The sequence below is a fragment of the Dysidea avara genome, chromosome 11 (assembly GCF_963678975.1).
Source record: "Dysidea avara chromosome 11, odDysAvar1.4, whole genome shotgun sequence".
NCBI classification, from domain to species: Eukaryota; Metazoa; Porifera; class Demospongiae; order Dictyoceratida; family Dysideidae; genus Dysidea; species Dysidea avara.
The window spans coordinates 25,883,429-25,909,387 of record NC_089282.1 but is presented as its reverse complement, the minus strand read 5'-3'; the positions used below and the strand labels follow the sequence as shown (position 1 = coordinate 25,909,387).

Here is a 25,959-nt window from a genome sequence, read left to right as displayed (position 1 = left end):
CATGGTAATAACTTCACTTGTTGTCGATTTGTTAGCTGCCTGCAAGTTGACACTTCTGTAATCTCAGCATCAGATGAAACTGTCATGACCTGCAATGCAATATTTCGCGAGGACAACAGTGCCAGTAGTCCTTCCTCTTTAAGTGAGTTTATTTGTTACTTAAATATGCTACGTATTGTAATTTGTGTATATACTGTATGTAGTCAAAGTGCTGTATGGCACACTTGCTTAAGAGAGTTTGTCTAATTTGATACTTGTTTCGTACTAAATCTGCTATCTTGTACTCCTATCAGTCTCAACTGTCAATAATATTGTTTGCCATTGTGTAGCTGTAGTGGAGCCACCAGTACTCATTTCAGGACCTCACAATGTAACTGTTAATATACATTAAGTAGTACAAATGACGTGTACCTTCACTGCATCACAGACACCATATTTGAGCATATGTGCTTGGTCTAATAAGGATGGTCGTATTAATCCTTCTCACAAGTATCACTTCAACCAAACGTCAGTATCTGGGAGAGACAATCAAGTTGCTTGTACATTGACAGTGGCAGATGTTACCAATGCTGATGAAGGGAAATATTACTGCTATTGTTTCTATAATGAAAGTTTCTGGCTTAAGTATCATTTCCCACAGTATTCCAACATAAGCTCACAACATGGAGAGACAAATGTACAGCTTACTGATGGTACGTCCTGATCTCAATTAAATGATTATTTTATGCTTCTCTTTAGATAATAGTGAACTTTTCATCCTACTTGAAGTTGTAGGAGGTTCCTTTGGACTAACTATAGGATTGCTTACTGTATTGCTGGCTATATATTTGATCAGAAGATGGTATAAATCCAGACCTGGAAGAGATATAACAGGTAGGTTTGACCATGCTAGCCTTGAAGCTAAAAGCTTTGCTTAGTTATGTATGTGTGATATATATATATACGTTTTTCTTTATAATTGTTTCTCCAACTTGTTCCTTAGCTACCTCAGTTCCATGTTCAGGTGATGGAGATACCACAAGCTCTGGTGGTATGTTTATATTGCATAAGCCATTTTCTATGTATGACCGGATTTGCAAAAGGGGGTCTTCCACACACATCTAATTTACCGACTTTGATGACGATAACTTCAGACTAGAAAAGGCTAGAGACTTGAAATTTGGTCAGTAGTGAGCACCATCATGCACCACGTCATAGTAGATGGAGGTTAATATGTACTTTTTCTTTTTCAATAAGTTATGATTCTCCAAGTTCATAGAATTGGATGTGTGTGGAAGAACTAATCCAGTCACATATAGTATGGAAGTTTTTGATTTTTACATCTATTATCACTCATGGTATTGCTTAACAAGTATGAGAATTCTTTGCTTATTCATTATTTATTTTCATTAAAACTTTACAGTGACCAGCACTGAAGGTCTGACAGCAAATTGTGCTGCAGCCTTGTGAAAGTATAATTCACTTCTTAGTGACACTGGATGCAATGACCAATGCATTAGGCTATAGTAAGTAAACATGCTTATTTCTAGCAAGCAAAGTAACTATTTTGCGTTTATTTAATAAACACACACTTGAGAACAGTAAGCAATCCATGTTTACAATAAATACATTCAAACATTACAGACAATTGTGGCTAAAAATCACACATCATCTGAGGCTAAAACCGCTTTTCAATGAAATCGTAACACCTGTTTTTACAGTGCATTGAAGGCTGCAGTGTTATGGTATGCATTCCATTGCAAATCACTGGTAAAAGTGTTAATGTGGTAAAATCGAAATTAGGTTTATGATTGTAGTGTCCTGGTATACAATTAACGACAATTTTTTTAGCACATCAGTGTATGGGCAGACCAATCAAACACATTTCCATCTATCTGTGATTTTGTCCTGTGTGTTCTATTAGAGTCAGTAAATTTTTTTAGTTCTTTATTCAAAATTTTTTGTTGCTTATTACAGGATTTTGCAATTGACTTCGTCCCGTTAGCAGTAGAGTTCGTCATATTTGCAGTAAAATTCGTCCCGTTTGCAATTGACTTCATCAATTTTGCAAATCGCTTTTGCATTAGAATCCATCTCGTTTGCACAAGAATTTGTCTGTAACAACTAACAAGATTGGCAGCTGCAGTGAACACGAAAACAAAATGTACATAGCAGCTGCTCCATGATCTTGTTGAAGTACAACATTACTGTTGTAATAACTCTTTATGTATATGTTAAAGCATAGCCGCGAGTGCTATATGAAAAATAAAGTACGAGGTGTGCGGCCGAGATGCTAATAAAGCATGAGGCAAAAATGATTTACGGAACTTTCTAGTTGTGTAGCTTCACCATACACTAGGACTCGTAATTAACACACGTTGCACGAACTATTAGCAGCCTGAATGCACACAAACTAGTTTAACAAAGTAACTCACACATAGTTCACCATAGTTTGGTATGGAGACGTTCATCGCGTATTTTGGCAGGTTTTGCTCGCAACCCACAATCAATTCTATTGTGAGCCACATGGCGAAATATTTCCGTGATATCTCCAGGACTTGTCCATTTACATTAACAAACGTAACAGCAACGTTACCTTCTCCCACCCATCATCGAAGCATTTAGGTATGTCTATAAAAGCAATTCAGTGGTAAAACTCGTACTGGCTGGGGTGGTTGATCACTCAGCACAGCGAGGCTATCGGCCTTCACCAGCATGAGTGATTAGTCGTACTGGCGTGAGCCCCGCAGGCTATTATCCTGCACCAAGGCACGTGGGCAATAAAGCACAGTATGCTAAAGGTATCAAAGAGTGCTAAGCACTCTTTGTGGTCTGAAGCATGGTTGGCCGGCTGAGAGTGTACTTTATGAAATTTAAAGTACACTTTTTCCTTTGATCTTACACAAAGTTCTATAAAAGGTGATAATTCTTCTGCTACCGCTTCTTCAGCAACATTCACAAGTTTCAACTGTACTTCGCCATTGGTGTTGGGTGTGGTCACTCGCGAACAAGCTAATTAACTTGACAGACAGCTAATGGCTTCGCGTATAACCAGCTTCAATTACTCTTTAGTGTCTCAAGTGGTATTCTCCATAGCAAAAATGATTCACCTTGTGATAAGCAGCTGGTTTTTTGCAATCAATGTAGTTATGGCAAATTCTTGTAGAAACGCGACGAATTCTAATGCAAAAGTGACTAAATCAATTGCAAAATTGACGAATTCAATTGCAATCTACTGCAAAGGTGACGAACTCTACTGCAAATGGGATGAAGCCAATTGCAAAGGCAATGCCTTGTAATGGGTATAAACTTAAAAGGCCCTAAAAAGCATGTACCTGGTTAGTCTGTGAGTATGTAGAAATTGATGGCATGTAACAGCAGTGGTAGTCTACTACATGCACGTATACAAGTGTTTTGAATATTAATTTTAGGCTGTGGATTACATCATACATGTTTATTATTTTTACAATTGTTGATTATATTATTATTATTTATTCCAGACCGTGGTAGTGACACTAATCGGGGTAAAGAGTTGCAGTTCATTCCTGATACAGTGAGCAATGCAACGCTGTCATTCAACTTGTTCTTATCTGTTACGAATGTGCTTCTAGGCTAATGGGAACAATATTCCTAATGGCACCAATCAAAATGGTATGACAGTCAAGTACAGACATACTGTATGTATGTAATTCAAATTGTTCTATAGGTACAGGTACTGGTAGTGATATAGAACGTGATGGAACACGTCAAGGTAAGTTTCAATATGTAACACATCGATATTATTTTGTATAGTGATTTTCTTTTTATTATTAATACGATCTGAATTTCACATGAACAAAATAACAGTTTTTAGAGACTGAAGGGCATCAGTAAAATTAAACTTTACCTTTATTTCATAATCATACAGTATGATAGCACTGTACAGCTGTACATAAGGATTATGGAGGTCTGGCCAACCAAAAACCAGTTTTACAATATCATTCTGGTGACTTAGCAGTATTGGTTAGGTATAACCAAGCCCAAAAATGCCTTCAGTACAGCCCTGAATGCTTCCAATAAGTAGCTACAAAGTTTAATTATGCAACCAAGTACTAAAAATAATACGAAATGCGGTTAAAATTATGTCATAAGCAGTGTTGGGCAAGTTACTTTGTAAAAGTAACTAGTTACTAGTTACATATTACATATTACTTGCAACTGAACTATTTAGTTACAGTTACATATTACTCATAAAATAAAGTAACTATAATAATATTACATATTATATTACTTTGTATCCACAGCTTTAAGCTGTCACGTGTGAAACTACCACTTTATCACGTGACATGATTGCGTTGTTGGACAATGTGCAAATCTTGGTTATAAGTAAGAAGCTGGTGAATAAGCTTCATTTAGTAGGCTTCGTTACTTCGTTGTGGCTAGGCGTTACTCAGTCAGAGGATAACTAACGAGATTAGTAACTTCGTTACTTGTAGTAATAATATTACATAATATTAGACTCGTTACAGTAACTATATTACTTAGGTAACGCGTTACATTTGTATGTAAAGTAACTTGAGTTATATTACCTGTTTTTATAGCGTATTTCGTTATATTACTTAGTTACCACAAAAGTAATAATATTACGTAACGTGTTACTTATGTAACGCGTTACTCCCAACACTGGTCATAAATAATAATAATGAATGAAATAAATAATTAAATAATTAATGTTTGGGAAAACTACAAGGCCTGTGAACTTGCACTAACCAGGGTTCGACTCGCCGGTGAACAAAGGCACAGACGTATAATAATTGCGCCTGTTCGTGCTGATGACTTGAACGAACCTGTAATTCTATATAACGCCCGGCACCACTCCCATGATTCTAAAGGCCTAGAGAAGATTAGTGACCATGAGCGACCATCCGCAGGTCTACTATTAACTTGTCTACTAATCGTTTGTGTCCAGATCTTTGTGTCCAGATCTTCGTTCAGACAAGTGTCAGGTGCCGCTGTAAGACGTCCTAAGTCGCCATGCCAGCTGCCAGTGTGTTCAGGTGGATTATTAACAGAGGTGTACATGTTTTCATGTTGTAATACTGTTTGCATTGTTTCTTTGTACTGTGTTTGTACCAGAAACAATAAATAAAATATTGTCTCTGCAGCAACAGGAGACAATATTTTATTTATTGTTTCTGGTACAAACACAGTACAAACAAACTGCATGTGAAGTGCCAATCACTACTGTAGCTGCCATTCAGTGTCTGCACACCACTGATGTGCCATATCCATGAGTATTCCTTTGAAGACACTGCCACCTTTCACAGCGATCTGCTACACATTTTATTTCATCCAGAGATGGCGGAGACACCTATATTTAGGGGGGGGTCTAGCATGATAATGCCATGGCCTAGTTGTAAGTCAAAGACCAAAAAAAAAAAAGGTCATTACCTGCTGGCTACCTGCTGCTGCCCTCTACCAACTAGACTATATCTCCTTATTTATAACTACATACGTAGCTTGCTACACTGCTCCTGCCGGCTCCTCAAAGAATACTGTGACTGCTCTATTAGAGTATCTTGATCTTGACTGCTCTATTAGAGTATCTCGAATAGTGCTATTGAATAATTTTAGGGGGCTAAGCCTCTCCATATTTTTTTTCATAGGGGCTGCAGCCCCCCTTGCCCCCCCTTCTCCACCGCCCCTGATTTCATCTTGCAGTGTATCCAAGACACCATCTGACCATTTTTTGACATATTGGCCAATCTCATACTTGAAAATGTAACTCAGCGGACTGAGTCAGATAGCGGTTGTGTTTGACACATAGTAGAAATACTCAGCTTCTTTTGTCCCGGATATCATTGTGGTCTGCCCTTGGCAACTCCAGCCATGTCTTAATCCATCACCCTGATCCATCCTCAACTGGTATCACATGAGGAGGACACAAATTGTGTACAGATACATAAATTAATATCCTAGACTTAATTACGTATGAATTCTGAGGGACTGCTATATATGTATATAATTATATTAGAGTGCATGTGGCTGTTGTCTTGATTATACCCAATAAAGCTTAAGTATCTGATTATAATTGCATTTATGTGCCAACACACACACACACACACACACGCACACACACACACGCGCACACACACACTGTATTGGTCATGAACTGCCTTATTGGTAGGTTGTCCCGTTGGTGATTGTACTTGGTTGTATTTGCCCCGGGCCTAGAAAATAATAATAATAATAAGTAGAATTTTGAACATAGCTGAAAAGTGAAATGAGATGGCCACTTCACTTCACAAGTCAGCAATTGATACTCTGGCATTATTCTTTCTTTTGATGCAGTATGCGTGGGTTCACCAGTGAAAACAATGTTACAAAAAAGTAAACAAACAAGTATAACGAAAAATCAGGAATTTTAAGATCAATTAGCAATCATAGAAAAAAGTAGGGAAACAAGGGAGGTTGCCTATACCTGCAGATATACTAATGAACATTTAATTCCTAATTCAGTCATGGGTATAGACTGACTTGGGATTAAATGTCCACTAGTATATCTACAGATGTACGTAGGCGACCTCCCTTGTTTCCTTACTTTTTTCTATGATCCCTAATGGACTTTAAAATTTTCTAATTTTTTCCTATACTTGCGTTATAACACAAATCAGTTGTTTGGCATAATTAACAGATAAAATGTTTCTTCAGCAGTACAAGGTCATACATGCATTTACCTCTGTATATTTGATATCAGAGGAGGGCGGACACGTTTTAAGAGCTTTGTACAACTATCGCTTTAATTACATTGTTCTGCTTGATATACGTATCGTGTGATCAGAGCCTCAATAGTCGGAATACAAAACTAGCAAATGGAGGGCCATGGGGTTTACTGGTTAGGTTAAGATTTACAGTGTTTCTTGAAGACCCTTCGGTTTAAGGTAGTATTGATGTGTCATGTGCCATAGCTCTTCCCATGCTAGACAAAACAACAATTAACATTGTTTTACAACATTTATCTTAATATGCTTTATGTCACTGAGCCCACTATGAATGAAACATTATTATATGCGACTGGATCTGCAAAAGCCTGACATGATGGTGCATTTTTCAAATTCTTTGTTATTGAGTACTTATAATCTACTTAGCTGAGTGTATGCTCTGGCCAAGTTTCAGCCTTGTATGCCAACAACTTTTGGAGTTACAGCCCTACAAAGTATCAACAACAGAAAGATCAATTTGTACAGCAAGTATTGGGAAAATTAATTACAAGTGTTTACAAAAATGACTGTAACTTACAAATGCAATGCAACTTGTACCATCGTGTTTGCCATGAATAGGGGAGTCCATTATGTGGTAGGTTTTTTCTCCTACCAACTTTCTTTACTACATACAGAGACGAAATCAGTGAAGAAATATCGATTGCGTACGATGACATAAACAAGTACCCATAACTCATGTATCCTTTAGGCTACTGCTACGAAACAAAGACTTTCGAACTCCCTTTGAGTAGGCGAATATGTTTTTATCATTACACCCTTTCTTCACAAAGAACAAAGCGTTTAAAAATTTTACGAATTTTTTCATTTACGCAAATGTTTTACCCATTACAATTAGCATAGAGTGAAAATTTAGGCTTACACCATTATGTCAGGTTTTCACAGATTCGGTCACATATTTTAGTAGCACAAAAATTGTGTTCACCCTTCTGATTTGATATCAAATGTTTTAAAAACCACCATGAAAAGTCTTCTGAAAAATCATTCTCAATAATGGCCTGTTAAGCAATGATGCTATTTATTTAATGTACATACAGTATGTGCCGGTACAGTAGGACCTTGAGTATCCGAATCGTAATCAGGATATTTGATAAGGCAATACGGCACTCCACTGGCCCACTATGAACACAAAATGACCCACACAACTCAAGGCTTCTGCTCCAATTTTCTCATCACTAGTTCAGATTTGTGACTACTACACATCAAACATAACTGTAACTAAGTTACATGGGATAAAAGTAACTAGTAACTAGTTACTTTTCTGAAGTAGCTATACCCAAACTCTGTCGACAGCATAAGCAAAACTTTAATACCCTAATTCTTTGGACATTTCTCCATGCTACAAGTTCTTGTGAATTTTCATGATCTTTAAGCTCCGTACAATTGTAGCTATAGGAATCATTACAGATTGGTTTGTACACATTCTAAGATAGATGACGATAGCTAGCTATGTATATATACAGATATGATAGCTTAACTTGAAATCAAATTAAAGTTTGAATATTGAAAAATCATTACAATATCGACATTTTTTTTGATATATTGTACACACTACAGCCAATCAATGAAAGGCGAGCAGGCACTTTTAAAATTTGTATGAGGTATTGTTGATTGGCTACTTTTCACATGATATATCACTAACAAAAGAAATTGGTACTAGAAACAGAAACACATGTAACTAATGCTACAACTACCTAGCTAACTAGCTAGTCTCACATGGTCAGACCATAATTTTTTTGTTATTTGGTCAGGGGAAAAGGTCATTTGGTCCTTTATTCCTGACCAAATGAAAAAGAAAAAAAGTGGTCTGGCCACACGAGACTATAATAACTAGTTTCTACTACATAAAGGGAAATACTATAAGAAATTTGGCTGGAAACCTACTTGCAAATCACTGTACTTCAAGTACACTTTAAAAGGATCGTGTCAGCCAACTAACACTTGCAAAAATGTTACGAAGGGGAAACTTTTCGCTCTATATTTCAATTTTTTTGGACTAACAGAGAAAATTTTATCCTTGAAATATTTAGACCTTCATGTTTTATTTGGGATTCTTTGCAAGTCCTCGAAATTTTTGTCACAATGTTACTCATTGTAGTTATACAGACCCATGTAAAGCTATGACCCACACATATCCCAAGGGTGGCTTCCCTTGATTCGTCACAACAAGATTTGTGATTTGACAGCTAGTTTACTTACTGAGGTCTGCCATGAGGTTGAAATTGAACCCCATCTACAACCAGTCAAAGGTGAGTACTTCATCCTAACACTAAAAATGGCACTCGCCTGGATATTTCAGCTAATGATTTTTGAGGAGGTCGTTGTGAGAAAACATACATTGACATAAAAGTTTTTAACCTTCATGCTGCAAGTAGTCATACCACCAAAAATTGTCATTTACAGGAAGCATGAGATGTGTAAGAAGTATTCTTATGAAGCCTGCATACGTGAAATTGAACAGAGTTCCTTTACTCCTCTAGATAGCAAATGAGGCAGCAGTTTCTATAAGCGTCTTGCCTCTCTGCAATTATGCAGCTGCAAGGCCACATAAACTCAATTATTAGTTTCTCATCCTCCTGCGGGGATCAGAGAAACTAATAATTAAGTTTATGTGGCCTAATGGGATAGTATGGTGTAGTCTCGCCCCCAGATTAGGTATGGTGCTGCTTGTCTGAGGTCAGTAGAGCTAATTAGATGCTTACAGGGAGCTAGCTAGATCTTCCAAAGGCAACTGTGGTCACTCTTTAGGCACCAATCGAACTTATCCAGGTAGAGTGCCTTCATTTATGCAGTAACTGTTTTTTGTTATTGTTGTTTTAATAATTATAGCCTATATTTATTCCTGTTGTTTTTGTAGTTTTACATGTTCTTTTAGCATAATTTCCACTATTATAAATCGATAAGAGGCTGCGCAAAACGAGGCATGTAAAGAGTCTGGACTAAGTAAAGCTGGCCTCAAAGTTGACAAGATAGATGATAAACTATAAAGAAATTTAGTTTTGCTGTGAGAGTAATAAATGATTGGAATTCTTTACCATCTGACATTGCTATGGCCACTAACATAAATTCTTTTAAAACTCTGCTGGATATACAAGCGGTCAGCAAAACATCTATGCTATGGAGAGTTTAGGTCTGGGAAGAAAAGTCTAGGTCTAGTCTAGGTCTAGTCTAGGTCTAGGAAGAAATTTCCCATTTAGGAATGCCATAAAAATGTTCTTGATCCACCACCAGTTTGGAATAATTGTACATTCAATGCCAAGATACTAACATCCATGACATATTCATGGAGACAGTTTCAGCTCATGGTAAATTATTACATGTTGCCTAGTAAATTCTGTTACAATTAAAGGTATAAAGGTATTGTCACTCTTATTAGAAACTTTCCTGATCTACTGAGCCTCATTATTTCTTCAAACAATATCATATGTAGAGGTGGAAGAAATGAAATTAAAAAGCAGAGGACAATTTACAAGACAGTTTGTGGAAAATATTCCTTAATATTGTTCAATGTTCGTAGTTGGCCAAAGTTTCCATGATGTCAGTTTAGCTAGAAATGATTTTCTTCCTTTATGGACTATGGTAGTTGCTCAGACCACTGCACGTATAAGTTCACATATGTTCTACAGGTGGAACAAAGCACAGAATGAAACTGTACTGCTATATGTAGCAACCAAACATCAATATATGCTATAGTTTGTGACCTGATGGTGGTTTAGTTAGCTTGTATTAGTTAACTAAAACTATATAACTAAAAGTAAATCCGAAAACTAAATAAATACAACAGAATATTTTAAGCTGATTGGTCCAGTGGTATACTACTGGTGGAGCAGTAGATGTCTGGGTTGGGCCAGTTTGGCTCAGAGTTGAAACACTTATCAAAAACCCTGATTGCAATTATTCAAATCCTCGATTATCTGAACGGTATAGTTGATTGCTCTATTAGAATATTTCATCGTTAGTTGAACATTCTATTAGAGTAAGTGTATGTATTAGAGAAGTTGAACAGAACTGTATATAAATGAATGGGCTCCATTCATCCAACAAATTAACTTTTCTGAACACTTTTATGATTGAACTGGCATACAAGTGTTTGGGTAATGGAGCGTACCGTAAAGTCGGGTTGTTAAGCGCATGCGCTTATAATTTTCGGAGAAAACTTTTTGTAAAAATCATACTAACTGTTAGGTGCATACGCCTAATAAATAATTGTGGTGAGTGTAACACAGAATCACCACGTTGTGAGAGTAGTTAATAGTCGCCACACCAGTGTGTAAGAATATTTGACTCCAATTCTGGGTGAAATCCTTCGTGATAAACAAGATTATCACTATCCAGATGGCTGATTTGCTGTATCCATAGCGAAGGGAGACCTCAAGGAAGGCGTAATCACTTGAGGAGACATTAATTTTTCAGTACTCTCAGCTTTTCTTGACCTTTCTTGCTGTGTGTAGCTTTATCATCACATTTTCCCATGTGCGCTTATCATCCATGGTTAATTACAAGAAATGTGTATGCCCTTAATAAATAATATGTGCTTAAAAACCCGACTCTACGGTATTATGTAAGCTCACTAAAAATAAATGATTAAACGAATGGAAAGCTATAATGTGTACATGGAGCTTTTATGTGGACTGTACAACTGTCCTAACATACTACAAGTACACAAAACAATTGGAATTTTCAACTAGAGTAGGGACCATAGCACATCGATAAAAAGTACTGAAACAAGCTGGAGTAGTGCATGTTATTAAATCACAATAAAACAATAAGAAGTGTTATATCCCTACTGTGCTCAAGATAGCTGTTTTACTGTGATTTAATATTGTGCACTACTCCAGCTCGTTTTAGTACTTTTGATTGATGTACACTGTACTATGGTCCCTATCTAGTTGAAAATTCCAATGTTTTGTGTACTTGTTTGTTACTTTTTTTGTGAAATAATATTATTGTGATTGGTGAACCTATGCGTACTGCATCAAAAGAAAGAAATGCTGCTACACGCCCCAGCTATTAATTATCATTTGAAAAGTGAAGTATCCATTATGCTTTGTAGTTAGCTATGTTTAACCCGTTACACAACATTATGAATCAAGAACTGCTTGAAAAGCACCTCTGCAATCAAAGTAGTCACAATGAAAAATACAAACAATTTCCATTATGAAGGAAAGCCATCACATGCTACCACCAAATCAACACCACTAAAGATAAATGGGCACAAAGGAGGACACTGGTAAGTCCATGAGGAATACATTGTATGTACTGCAATATGCCCAAAAGCACGTGTCCGGCTGAAGCGACATCGAAAAGTGAAAAAAAATTAAGCCCATAGCCTTAGCCGTTATTGAGTTATGTTACTCAGTCAGTCAGTCCGTCACTAGAAATATCCATTTAATATATTCTTTTAAATTTCATAGCAACTTGTTGAAAGTGTTTCGGGTCCATCTGAAGGCTAGTTATCCAATACTGCTTCATCGTCGTCAGGGAAAATTGAGGCTGGTTTTTGGGTAATGTATTTTCATGGGCCATGCCCAAACCTTTGCGGTCCCTGTCATCATTCTGTATGATGGTAATGATGTACTGTCAACTATACTGTATGTTATATACTTTATAAAGTGTCTCAAACTTTTCCCTGCTGCAGGAGATCCTGATCAAGGGTCACAAGAAGAGATCGGTGGAGACCGGTTTGTTGATCAAGCAGAATCTAGTGAGTTGCATGTTTTTGCTTTAGTAATTGTGTTGTACAGGCTATAAAATGTGTAATAGATTATAATTATTTAGTGCAGTAAAACCAAACACCTTGTGACCAGGGGTGGTCTGTAAGTCTGAAAGTCTGTATCTCTGAAATTGTGCATAACAGGCATGGGGCCAACTACATTTAAAAGTACTTAAGTAAAGTACAAGTACTTTTGAATTTTCCAAGTACAAATACAAGTACTCCAGCAGCCATCAAGAGAGTACTTAAGTAAAATACAAGTACATGCTGGAAATACTTAAGTAAAGTACAAGTACATTTTGCTGTAGTAAAATATATACTGTATTCAGTGTATTGTAGTATGTAAGTGTGCCTAAGGGTACGGTACTTTCAGGTTTTTGTCAACCATTCTCTCTCTTAAACCCTTAAAATAAATAGCAGCATTGCTTTTGTTTGCTGGAATGCTATGACATCATTAATCATGGCTACACGATACATAGTAAGGTTGAGGAAGGCACTAAAATAATCGCAAGAAGTTGCTTCATACAATTTTGTTATTCTCATTATACACCCATTGTGTACATACTACGTACAATGTTTGCAGTACTTACAAGTACTTTAAGTACTCAAGTACAAGTACATTGGAAAAATTAAGAAAGTATTTAAGTAAAGTACAAGTACTTTCAAACCTGTACTTAAGTGTACTTAAGTATAAGTACTCATGTACTTGGCCCCATGTCTGGTGCATAAATAATCTTAAAATAACTTTAAAAATTGGTATATTAGTCAACTACCCTAATAGAACAGTCACTACTCTAATAGAGCAGTCAATTCCATAGTTTGATTAACTGAGAATCCGAATAAGTGGGGTCCAGATAACTGAGGTTCCACTGTAGTAGCTACATATGTACCTGCCAACATCTGGGATATAATATAGAACTGAGCGATAGTACAACTACCATAATCAAGATCTGCGATAACGATAGTATCATGATAGTTACTAGCAGTTATTAAAGACACTTAACCTCACATATACAAACACTTGAATACTCCGATTATGTACACACCACACATCTGGTTTTCTAACACTCCACTAAAAATTGTTATGTGTCAGTATTACAGTTGTTATCTTTATTGTTCATGCTCAAGCTACTGGTCTTGTACAGTTTTCTGAACTTCAACCTTATCATTTTTGCCAAGCACAGATATTGCGATAGCACGATAGTATACTATCAAGATTACGATTGTTACTAGCTATCATAATAATCAATTAATGACTACTATCACTCAGCTCTAGTCACAAGGCTAGAAGCCAAATGAAGCAGCGCACAGCCACCATTCTATGCTACAATAACAAACTCACCAGTGGAATGTTCCTTTTGGGGTTCCAACGAGTTTGTGCCCTCTGCACCTTGTCTTTCCTTTTATCTGCAATCAGGCTCACTGTATTCTTGTTATTGCAATGAAACCGTACTGAGGCAGCATATTTTCCCTATCAACACTTCCTTGAGCAGCATATTTAGAAGCTGAGAACTTATTTAAGCGCTTTTGTTTGGTAAATACCTGTAACTTCACGATAGGTTCGATGCCACGCCTATTGATTAATTAATGCAATCTTGGTTGATTAATAATGATTAAGCACCCAGATCACATCTCTTAATAATCCATCACGATGACACACCCTGTTATTATTGGCCTAGCTGTATTTATAATGCTAGCGCAACGAAAATATGATATAGTGACACACACACACCCTGGCTGACTTGAGATACTCTAATACAACAGTCACCCTATTAAAACAGTCACACATGTATAGCTGTATGCTACATATAGCAAAAAACCAAACAGACTAGTATATTAAAACTGTAAGTTTAAAATAAAAATAAAGATCCAAACAATAAAAAGTAATGAAACAAGAGAAGAATGATGATGTTACAACATAGCTTGGTGGGAAATTCCTACTTTGGCATTGAACAAAATGATTATTATAACATGCCAATGTAAGGATTTTCCCACCAAGCTATGCTGTAATACCATCATTCATCTCTTGTTTCACTACTTTTTATTGCTTGGATCCCTACTTCAATTTTAAATTAATAATGTTTAATATGCTAGTTCATAATTAAGCTCTTCATGTTGTTCAAAGTTTTTTTTGTTGCTTATTATTGTTACTAATCAAAAGCATACACCTTGTTAAACTGTGTAGTTAGTTTAGTGAGTATTGAATAGCATGTAGAAATTGATGGTATGTAATGGGGCAGGAGTGAGGAGTCTATTACATGTACAAAATGCTTTTAATATTTAGGTTGTGGATCATGTCATACATGTTTATTTTTATTTATTCCAGACCGTCGTAGTGATGCTAATTCTGGTGAACAGTTGAGGTTCATGTCTGATGCAGTGAGTAATGCAACTCTGTCATTCAACCTGTACTTTATCTGTTATGTAATGTCCTTCTAGGCTAATGGGAATAATATTCCTAATGGCACCAATCAAAATGGTATGAAAGTTAAGTACAGACATATGTAGTTCAATGTGTTCAGTAGGTACTGGTAATGGTAGTGACATGGAACATGATGGAAGAGCACATCAAGGCAAGTGTCACTATGTAATTGTGATTTGATTAGGAGAACTTTTATCAATATTGTTTTGTATAGTGGGTTACTGAAATTGTTTTCGTAAAAGTGTGTGTTTGTGCATTGTGTGGGTGTGTGTGTGTATAGTGTGTGTGTATAGTGTGTGTGTGTATAGTGTGTGTGTGCGTGCGTGCGTGCGTGCGTGCGTGCGTGCGTGCGTGCGTGCGTGCGTGCGCGTGCCTACCTATCTACCTATGTACCTATGTATGTTTGTCCATATGCACCCACATGAGCAAAATTGTTAATGGTAAAAGCAGCTTGCTTGTAAAAAGTAAGAGCGAAATGAAGTCTGTATTAAACTTCCAAACAGGTGAACTTTGCTCTGAGGTGGTTTCTTTCTGGTAGTCTGAAATATGGATATGGTGACTCTCCTCAGACTTAATGAATTACCTTCCCTTCCGATTCTACAGGCTAAAAACAATGGTGCAGGCCTCGTAGACTACCAGAATAACCTATCCCTTTGAGTTGAAAGGGGCATTTCACCTACATACACGAACAAAAATTAAGAGCAGCTTTGAGGCTTTGTTGAGAGAATTTGTGAGAAAAAACATGATAGTTTAAGTTTAGAAGATACTTGTGTGTGTAATATGTTGTTAAAACTGACAAGCGCTTCCTTAGCAATGCAAAGCAACGCAATTGAAGAATTACAAAATTTTCATGAATTACAAAATCCAAAATTATTGTACAATAACTTAATTTCTACCATCTGATAAACAGCATTAGCATCATTAAAATTATCTTACCTTTACGTATTTCAGTGTGTGCATGATGTTGTAAGCACAAATCAGTTGTTTGGCACAATTAACAGACAAAGTGTTTATTACAAGGTCATACATGCTTTTTCCTCTGTACATATGTGATATCAGGGGCGGACACATTTTAAGAGCTTTGTAAAATTATTGCTTTATAATTACATGGTTATATCATGTGAGCAGAAGGGTTTTCGAAAATCACCGTAAAGCTCAATCTAATTATCCAGCATACCCCACAGCCCACCATTGTATTCCGACTACTGATGCTCTCAGTTTAAGTTGATATATCATGTGCTGTAGTGCACAATTGCCCCAGCTCTATACAAAGCAACAGTTAACATTGCTTTGTAACATCTATCTATGCTTTATGCCACTAGCCCACTAGAAATGAAACATTAATATATGAACCATGGAAAATTGAAAGGAACCTTAGGGTGAAAAGTGGAAATTTACAGTATCCCTAATTATCTGAACAAGCCTGAAACTTTTATGAAATACATCATTCTATCCATTGTATTGAGATGAAATTTTTTGCAGTAAATCACTAAAACATTGATGTTTTTTTTAAAACTACAGTGATGTATAATTACATATTTTAAATAGTTGTGGCATTCTAATTAATGCACACTGTTTAAATTTATATCCAACTTAAATAGTACTGTTCATAACCTTTACACTTGACATAAATATCAAAACTATAAAAACAATTGCATAGAACATCCATCATAATATTTGTGACCGGATATGTGAAAACCCGACATAATGGTACAAGCTCAGTATGAAGCATTGATTGCAATGGGTAAAATATTTACATAATTGAAAAAAAAATTGTAAAAAATTTTAATGCTTTGTTCTTTATGAAGAAAGGGTCTAATGATAAAAACCTGGATATCATCTTATTCATCTACTCCAGAGAAATTCGAAAATCTTTGTTTCATTGCAGTAGACTAAAGGATACGTGAGTTATGGGCATTTGTTCACATCATGTCAAAATGACCGTACACGGTCGATCTTTCTTCACTGATTTCGTCCTTGTATGTAGTGAAGAAAGGTGATAGAAGGAAAAACTTACCCAGTAATGGACTCCCTGAGCACGATGGTACAAGTTGCAACTCTGAACTGTATTGTGTTTGTATGTGCCTGTAATTTATTTTCCCTATACTTGCTGTACAATTTGATCTTTCTAATATTGCTACTTACTTTGTAGGGCTATGAACTCCAAAAGTTGTTGGCTAAAACTTGGCCAGAGCATACACTTGGCTAAGTAAATTATAAATAAAGAGTTTGAAAAATGTGCCATTATGCTGGGTTTTTGCATATCCAGTCACATTTAATTACTGAATAATTGGAATATTTCGAAGTCACCCAAAGGACCCTTTCTATTTTCCATGGCTTATATTTTAGTAGTACGTAAATCATGTCCATCTTTCTGATTTGATATCAAATGTTTAAAAACCACCATGAAAACTGGTTACATATCTTGTGAAAAGTCATTCACAATAATGGCCTGATATTGTCACTAAGCAATGATAGTATTTAATGTATGTGCAAATATTATGTAAGCTCACCAAAAATACATGAGTAGAGAGAAAAATGTGTACATGGAGCATTTATGTGAACTGTACAACCGTCCTGTAATAATGTATTGTGTACTATACTGTATGTTGTACACTTTATATAGTGTCTCATGATCTTCTCCCTGCTGCAGGAGATCCTGATCACAGGTACACTACTCCACAACAAGTGGACTCCAGTAGTGTCGGTGTAGACCAGATTGCTGACCAACTTTCTTGCTCAGAATCTAGTTAGTTGCATGTTATTTGGTTTAGTAATTGTAGGCTATAAAATGTGCAATAGAAGTAGCTACATATGATACAGTACTGCTCAAACATAACGTCGCACTCGCTCGCACTGCTTGATTGCAAGTGATTTAAAAACTCACTAATTAAAGCATTTCCTTCGTGGATATTCATTCCATTTCGTAAGAGATGAATACTCGCGAAGGAAACAGGTGCCACGCCCTTTAAATAGCAAGTTTTTAAAATCACTCGCAATCAAGTGGTGCAAGTGAGTGCAATGTTTCGTTTGAGCAGTACTGTACTATATGTACCTGTCAATATCTGGAATATATAATGCATGTATCCAAACTGACTGTGTTATACTTACATGTAAGGTTGTACATGGGTAGCTACATACAGCAATTGTACAAGCACATTAATCATGTTTTAGAAGTGATACAGGTACTGTATGTGTTAGCAGTGTGTACATGTGTAATATTGGAACAAGCATACAAGTCCACAATTCACTTTTTTGCTATAAAACAGTTCTGACATTTAACTTACTTCATGTCACTGCTAAACGTTCAAGCAGCTGTTCCCAATAACAAGGGATCAGGTGAATTTGATCTGACTATAACATTATATTCCTAATTTTTCTTGTACTTGTACATTAGCTATGGTACTGATTTATTCCAACCACTCAAATCTTTCCACACTTATATATACACAATTGTATACGTACTCACTTGTGATATTGTATTGGCACAGATATTAACCAAGTGGTAAAGATCATTGAACAACCACAAGATCTAACAATCCGAGTTAAAGAGAAACGGTTTATTGTAACACTGTGCTGTAATGCTGAATCACGATGTGGATATCAACTCAACTACAAATGGTACTGCCTGGGTGACAATGATAATTTGGGAAGAAACAAAACCAGCACAGGGAATGGTCCCTTATTAAAGATAACTATGTCTCTATCAATAATGGCTGGGAAAAGGTTTAATTGTGAAGTGTCAGCTGGTGGCTATACTGTTTTATCTAGAGTTGCAGAGATTAACTTGGAAACAGGTTTGTATTGGCTAGAAATTAAGTTTATTAATTATGTTTGTTTGTTCTTCATACAATTATGCTGTAGTTTGGATTGTGGAGGAGCCCAAACTTGTCACTAAGGTATTTGCTGGTTATAGTCTGGAGCTGTCATGTAAGGCAGAGTCAGCACCTGATGTGGATGTGACATACCGCTGGTACAAGTGTAACAAAGATGGGCATATTGAAGAGCTTGTAGAAAAGTGCCTTGAGAGCAAGATGGTAATATCAGAAGTAACCCATTCACACCAAGGTCATTACAAATGTGTTGTTTCTCCTGAAGTCAGTTCCAGAGTAGTTTATGTTGAGGTGATGACCCCAACAAATATTAAGTTTACAACGCAACCACCAAAGCAACAGTGTATAGAATTTGGTGAAGAATTGACACTTACTTGTGAGGCTGTATGTGAAGACAACCCAGTCAACTACCAGTGGTACTACAACAAGCAACGCCTGATCAATGCTAATAGAAGTCAGCTAGTTATATCACAAGTAGCCAAAGAGGATGGTGGCCTTTATCAGTGTGAAGTCAGGAGTGAATACTCAGCCCAGGTGGTCTATTCAGTAGCAACTCAAATACAACCAAGTGAGTATGACACTTTATGTGTAGTCTTTCTATGCTGTACACCTGTATATGCTGTTATTAGTAAGACAAGAAATCCAGTTAAAAGTTGGTTGGATTTTACAACATCGTTGTGTATCACCAAACTTTCATGATATCTTTGTTTCTAACATCTCCATAAATAACAGTGGTTGTAAAAATAGCAATTGTGTGGCCACTGATGAGAAATCTCTACTCAAGTGACATTAAATTCTAATAGAGTGGCATAGTGTGAAAGTTGTGTCATTTGTGAGAAAGCACGAAACTTTCCATATCAATTATAGTCCTAATGATATTCATTTTTTGATATAGTACCATCGTAGATTTGACCTACACTGTATGATGACCTTTGCAGCCATTATTTTGTCTTCATCTCCCTGAAGCATTATTGTACATGTTAAAACATAGTTTCAAATTTAAGATGTCAACCTAAGAAACAACTTGATTTTTTATTTGAAGTCAATAGCTCATTCCAGTGTAAGGTTATGATCATTTGTATTAGTCATAAATTCTTTGAATTTATCTGCCCTCAGGGTGTAAGGTAACTTTATAAAATTTTGCAGCTATTACAAATAATCATATCTTTGGAATGAAATTACTGATTGACTTCAAATAAATACCAAGCTGTTTCTTTTAACAAGATCCTTAATTTGAAACCATATTTTAATGGTGTAAAACAATGCCTGAGGTAGATAAAGACAAAATTATGAATTTGCAATGTTAAAATGGCCATAAAGGTCACCAAAGGTCAAATATGCAATGGCACTATATCCAAAAATGAATGCCACTGGAAGTATATACTAACTATGTGCTAAGGTTGATGCTTTCTCACAAAGTATACCAAATCATCATATTCATTCACTATGTCGCTCTACTATTCCCTCTTACATAATTGTAGATTTATTCACAAGTCCACTTGCATTTAGATTTATGCTTTCTCACCTCACTCAGGTTCCAGCGCAAATTTACCAATATGTGACCTGCAGTTACAAGGTAACATTAATACCTAAATGTTACACTATTAATGATGCTATTTACTCTTACTACAGCTGAAGAAACAGTTGGACATGGTAGGTTATGTCAAATCAAATCAGCTGAGCTGTGAAAATGCCTCAAATGCATTTTCTGATGAATCTATAATTTTGTTGTTGTCAATTTATTGACAGTAACATCACTGCAATTATTTCTTGGGTGTCACCAATGATATTGTATAATATCCTTTCATACCAGCAACTTATTTTGTTTAGCAGTATTATTTTATTAAGTCTCAAAGCTCATCTGCCGTATAGTAAAAAAACTTTGGCGGTAAAAAAGTGTGATGAAACCCTCTGTTGAGAAAATTGGCAGAAAAAACTTTGGCGATTGAAATAATATTCGCCAAAGTTTTTACAGTACGGATATTGACAAGGTGTCGGATATTGACAAGGTGTCAACTCATTAGTTAAATAGTATAGTAAGTGTATGGGTAGCTAGCATTGTTGTTGTAGCAGTACTGGCTTTTGTAGCTACCGATCTAACGACGTGGTAGCAAAGGCGTACTTCGTGCGATGCAGGAAGCAACCATATTTACTTTTCCCGCAGTGACCTCCAGTAGCAGAGGTTATCATGTATATCAAAGTATTTGGCCAAATCCGTCGCGAGATGATGAACTAGCTGACATGCCGGGAAGCCGGTCGGAAATTCTATCCCAAGGAGTGCTTACAACAGTGGGACAAATTCCTAGGAAGATCTCCACCAAAGTCAGCTCAGTCTTTATTGCGTGGTGGTACGAGCTGACCTTCATCTCAAGTTCTAGTTACTCAATGTGCTCATGTGATAATCTAAAATAATTGGCGAAAAAAACTTTGGCGAATCAAACGCTATTCACCAAAGTTTTTACTGCCAAAGTTTTTTACTATACGGTATATCTGACTTTAGCGTTTGCTTTTCATTTTGTATTAATAGTCCATCTAATATTTTTCATTTGTTTATGCAGAGTACACACTCACTTTGTATACCTCATGACATTCTGTTCTAACCCTATGGCATACAATCATGACTCTTTTTTACTGCATTTTGGTAAATATATCCCTACTTACATATGTGAGTGGTTCAAGTGAAACCCAGGTATTATTGATTGCCATATTTAAATCTTTTTTTAAAATAAAAATACGACTACAAAATTAGTCCATGTTGAATGTAATGAATTATTTTGATAAATTTTGTGCATAGTGAAGTCATAGTGATGACATCATAATGCATAATTTCAAGCTGCAATTTTCAGATTTGAGCTTGAAGATCATGATCACATGACTGGTATATGGGATCATGAAGGGGGGAAGATGATCACATATATTGACTTCCTGATGATTAGCTGTGAACCTGATAACAAATTCAAAACCGGTTAACTGGTAACTAATAACTAGCAGTTAACCAGTTAACTGGTTTCTGTGTAATACAGTGGTATTGGCAGACGTAATGATACTTAACATGCCTGCTAGAAGCTTTAGGGTGGTACCAAAGTGACCATAAACATCCTGTCTTACAATTACAATCACATATTTACACATACTTTGAGATTATGTTATGATGTTTACACTTGTCAGCTGGGGTAACTTATCGTTTACCAAGTTGGTGGGCAAAACCGGTTCTTAACTGGTAATAGACAATACCAGTTAATAACTGGTTTTTTGCATACCGGTTCACAGCACTACTGATGATACCTTCAGACAAGCATAGTTTGATCACAGCTATGGCTATGGGCTTGATTTTTTTCACTGTTTGATGTCACTTCAGCCCAACAGGTGCATTTCGGCATACTGCAGTACATACAATACATGCTTCATAGACTTATTGGTGACTCCTTTGTGTCCCATTTATCTTTGCTGACAGTGCAAGGTGTTGATACCACGTGATAGCTTCCCTACATTTGTAATGGAAATTGTCCAAATCTTCCATTGTGACTAGATTGATTGCAGAGATCCTTCTTGTAGTGGTCTTCATTTGAAACGCTGTGCAACAGGCTGAACATAGCAGGGAACGAAGCGTAATGGTCACTTCGCTGTTTTAGTAATTGAAAATTGGGGCATGTGTTCAGATGAAATTGAACAATAAGCCTGGCACCATTCTTTCTTCTACTGCAGTACGTATGAACAGGTTTACTAGTCATAATGATATTACTAAAAGTAACAAACAGAGATTAGGAATTTCAAGGGATCATAGAAATGATTTTTTATAACATATTTTGATTGTGTTAGACATATTAAAGGTACAAAAGAGACTACAAAACATGGTACCAAAAACCTTCAGCAATGAAAAAGCAAAGTTCCACAGTTTATGATTCGATCTTATGCATACTATCCTCACCAAATTCCATCTTGGATATTACTACTGCACTAAAGAATCATTTAGTCAGCTGTAGGCTAACGGTAGTACTTATCCTACGTTAATGAAATATCAGCAATATACACTTGTAATTATCCAATACTCATAATATCAATGTTGAGATAGTTTAGTATCAGTATCGGTACAGCATTGAAAGACAGTTTACCCCAAGGGGATTAATCTGTCCAGGCACTAATTTACAGATGGGTGAGAGTTGTTACCTAGGGAATATACACTTGTGTGGCAGCACTGGCTTTTTGGGCCACCATTTACCTTGAGTCTTGATGGTATAAGGGTATTATATATCCATTTAGCCACTGATAAAATGGCATTGCTGATTGGAAATGGCAACTACAGAGGATCCACAAAGCATTTGAGGTGTCCTCCTAATGATGTGAAGGCTATGACAGAAAAGTTACAAGAGCTTGGCTTTAAGACTCTTTCACTTGTTGATGTGTCACTCAATGAAATGTCCAGAGCAATAAACTATTTCTGTGGCCTTCTTCGTAAAGGAATGTATGCTGTGTTCTACTATTCAGGACATGGATTAGGTAATGAAAATACTACCTATCTGATGCCCATTGATGCTAATGATCAACAAGTGAAGATTGAGGAGTATATAAATTATAATGACGCCAGGCGGAAAATGCAGCAACGACGTGCTAAAGTCATTGCCTTCCTGGATTGCTGTAGGACAAAGTAAGATATGTGATATTTCAATACATATACAACTCAATCTGTGCTTTAGCAATAACACAGTTAGTATTATATGAATAGTATTTTGTTACAAGCATGTATGTTATTAGAGTAATCAGTATGTCATAACATGGATTTTTCAGCACTTATTGAAAATTTAATTGGCATTATAATGCAAGTTACAGATTGCAGATATTCCATTCCAATACTGAGTTATAATTAACCTGTTATGTTATGGGCTATAGTTTGTGCCCACGTGTCCTATTTTTGTAGGCCCTGTCACATGTATAGTATATAGCTATATGGTAGTGCAATGAAAGATTTAATTTTTGTATTGTAGGGGTTCAGCAACAGTTGAATTGAAAGAATCTTCTGCTGCTTGTGACAGTTTTGCTAATTTTTGTCAAATATTTGCCTGGTGAGTCAATGTAATATTATAATACCGTAGACTCTGGTTATTAGGTGCATGCGCTTATAACTTTCAGAGGAATTATTTATGAAATTTACTATCCTTGTTAAGCGCATATGCTTATAAATTACAGTAAGGAATTTCTGCTATATAGGAGGGAATTAGTTGTGCCCACTACAATTTTCAAGTGATTTGAATGCCAGGCAATAGTTTGCTTCAGTCGTGGAAACGGAAATCCTTAGAAGTCAGGTAGCAGCTACAGCTATCGTTATTACAGATGGCAGTATCTGCTAGACACAGGCCTGGCGAGGCATCGAGTGTGCTGTGACATGTCTGATTCATTCTGATAACAATTCTACGTAGTACGAGGTGGCAGAGGCGATTTCAACCATATGCGCTTAACGAACAGGTGTCTAGCACAAGTCTACCATATGCGCTTAACAGGCAATATGCACTTAATAACCATGTGCGCCTAATAACCGGAGTCTACGGAATTTTTAATTTGTCTCTGATCTTGCTGTATTGATTATTCATCATTATGACTATTTAATATTTTTACAGTGCTCCATCTTGTGAAGCCTTTGAGATTGAGGGAGAGAAGCTTTCTTTTATGACACAAACGCTGCTTAAAGCTTTGAACAGTACAGGATACAGAAAAAAAATCAATGGAAAGATTTATCCACTGATAATGAAATGTTAGCAGCATAGTGTTTCTGCTGTTCATCATTTACTTTTTCTGTAATAGATTATAGAGACAAAAATTTGTCGCCTTCAGAGGACAAAGCATATGCAAGGCCTTGGAATTTAAATCAGCTAGCTGAGGATATCTCCCTTGAAGATCCCATCTATGGCAGAGATGTTGAGACTGATATAAAGGACCTGTTGTTGGGTAAGCCTAAGTATTGCTTGAAGTGTTAATGTATATTGCAACTGTAGAATTACCAAAGGATGTTGAGTTATACTTCAATGACCCAACTATGACACTTCATTATCGCTGTGTCCGGTTAGAATTTCAGGCAGAATTTTCTAACAGTCTGATGATATATGTTAGTTTTGGTGGTACCACATTACCTGATCTTGAACTAAACACACAAGAATTGGTAAGTTGAAGAAATGTTTAGTTTATAACATACTCTTACTGATTATTGCCTGTATAGGAAAAGTTGGGGCTGCACGTGAGCAAAAACACTAAAACATCTTTCAGGATAGGAAATCTGCTTGTACTGAAGGTATAAAATTATTGATTTCAACTTGATGTGCTATTGTTCATAAGGGACCATAAGTAGTGCACTCTGTAAGTTGTGCAGTACCTAACACATGGTGTATGTCATTGAGCTCAACAGGATAATACACAAGAGTCCATAAATAAAGTCTAGAAATTGTGTTGGATTACAGTATATGCACTATTTGATTTTTTGATTTGATTTTTTTTTGTATAACCTCATGACATTTGGCATAGCTGTTCTTCCATGCCAGAGTACATAAAAGCACGCAAAGATAAAGTACAAAATGAAGAACACACAAAAATAATTACAAATACAAAACAACAAAAGGGACAATTAAATACTTATTAGTCAGGTAGTAAGACTTAATTCAATGAAATTACAACAACATCTTTTGACTGATAACTGAGTTCAGCTTTGTAGCCAAACTAATACTGAATTATTTTGCTATCCCTATTAAGAGAAATGTGAATGGTGCACAACTTACAGTCCTTGACTGTAGCTAATTGATTGATTGTACTATATTTTTTCAACAGGATGCAGTTCAGAATTCTGGAACACCTGTCCATCTCCGATTCTCCTTCAGGATGCCTCACAACATTACAGTGACCGACAAGATAGAGCTTGATCTACTCTCTACACTGATCGATCCTACATTTTGAAATAAATTATTAATATTTTCTACTGCTGATCCGCAAACATAGCTAGCTACTCCATGATGATTACAATGCCTCTATCTATAGTTTTGTATAATGCCAAAAATTTGTTTTTGATTTTCTGATTTAAATCATTTAATTTTCACTTTGCTAACTAAACAAGCTGTGTGACTAACGCTAGCCATAGCTAGCAAATCTAGTTGTATAATAAATTGATATTGTACGCTACCTGAACTTATCATGAAGGCTTACTTAATTGTCATGTGAACTGGCCAGAGCTGTTAGCTAAGAAGTTATAGGGTGGCAAGAATTGATACTGAACTT

At 36.2% G+C, this 25,959-nt stretch overlaps 1 protein-coding gene across 3 annotated transcripts; it reads left to right on the top strand.

Moving 5' to 3' along the window:
• LOC136237523 (uncharacterized) lies at positions 1–25,903 on the top strand. 3 transcript variants are annotated; one of them, XM_066027700.1, is made up of 23 exons: positions 1–142; positions 330–692; positions 739–873; positions 983–1,030; positions 3,480–3,532; positions 3,591–3,630; positions 3,686–3,730; positions 12,376–12,441; positions 14,777–14,829; positions 14,890–14,929; positions 14,976–15,023; positions 17,526–17,621; positions 18,364–18,669; positions 18,737–19,273; positions 20,240–20,281; positions 20,338–20,358; positions 22,966–23,350; positions 23,688–23,765; positions 24,318–24,451; positions 24,502–24,645; positions 24,693–24,856; positions 24,914–24,985; positions 25,516–25,903. In XM_066027700.1, exons 2-23 carry the CDS (start codon positions 401–403, stop codon positions 25,639–25,641), a joined length of 2,925 nt encoding a protein of 974 aa, XP_065883772.1. In that variant the 5' UTR covers positions 1–142; positions 330–400; the 3' UTR covers positions 25,642–25,903. The 3 variants fall into 3 exon arrangements, with proteins under 3 accessions (XP_065883772.1, XP_065883771.1, XP_065883773.1); XM_066027699.1 differs by having other exon boundaries at positions 14,973–15,023; XM_066027701.1 differs by lacking the exons at positions 14,777–14,829; positions 14,890–14,929; positions 14,976–15,023.
• The last annotated feature ends 56 nt before the right edge of the window (positions 25,904–25,959 follow it).

What these genes read in the sequence shown, in the direction of transcription:
- LOC136237523 (XM_066027699.1), top strand. Translation starts at nt 401, where the DNA reads ATGACGTGTACCTTCACTGCATCACAGACACCATATTTGAGCATATGT. An exon ending in AAATGTACAGCTTACTGATG is followed by an intron (nt 693 to 738) that starts GTACGTCCTGAT and finishes GCTTCTCTTTAG; the next exon opens with ATAATAGTGAACTTTTCATC. An exon ending in TGAGGTTCATGTCTGATGCA is followed by an intron (nt 14,830 to 14,889) that starts GTGAGTAATGCA and finishes ATGTCCTTCTAG; the next exon opens with GCTAATGGGAATAATATTCC.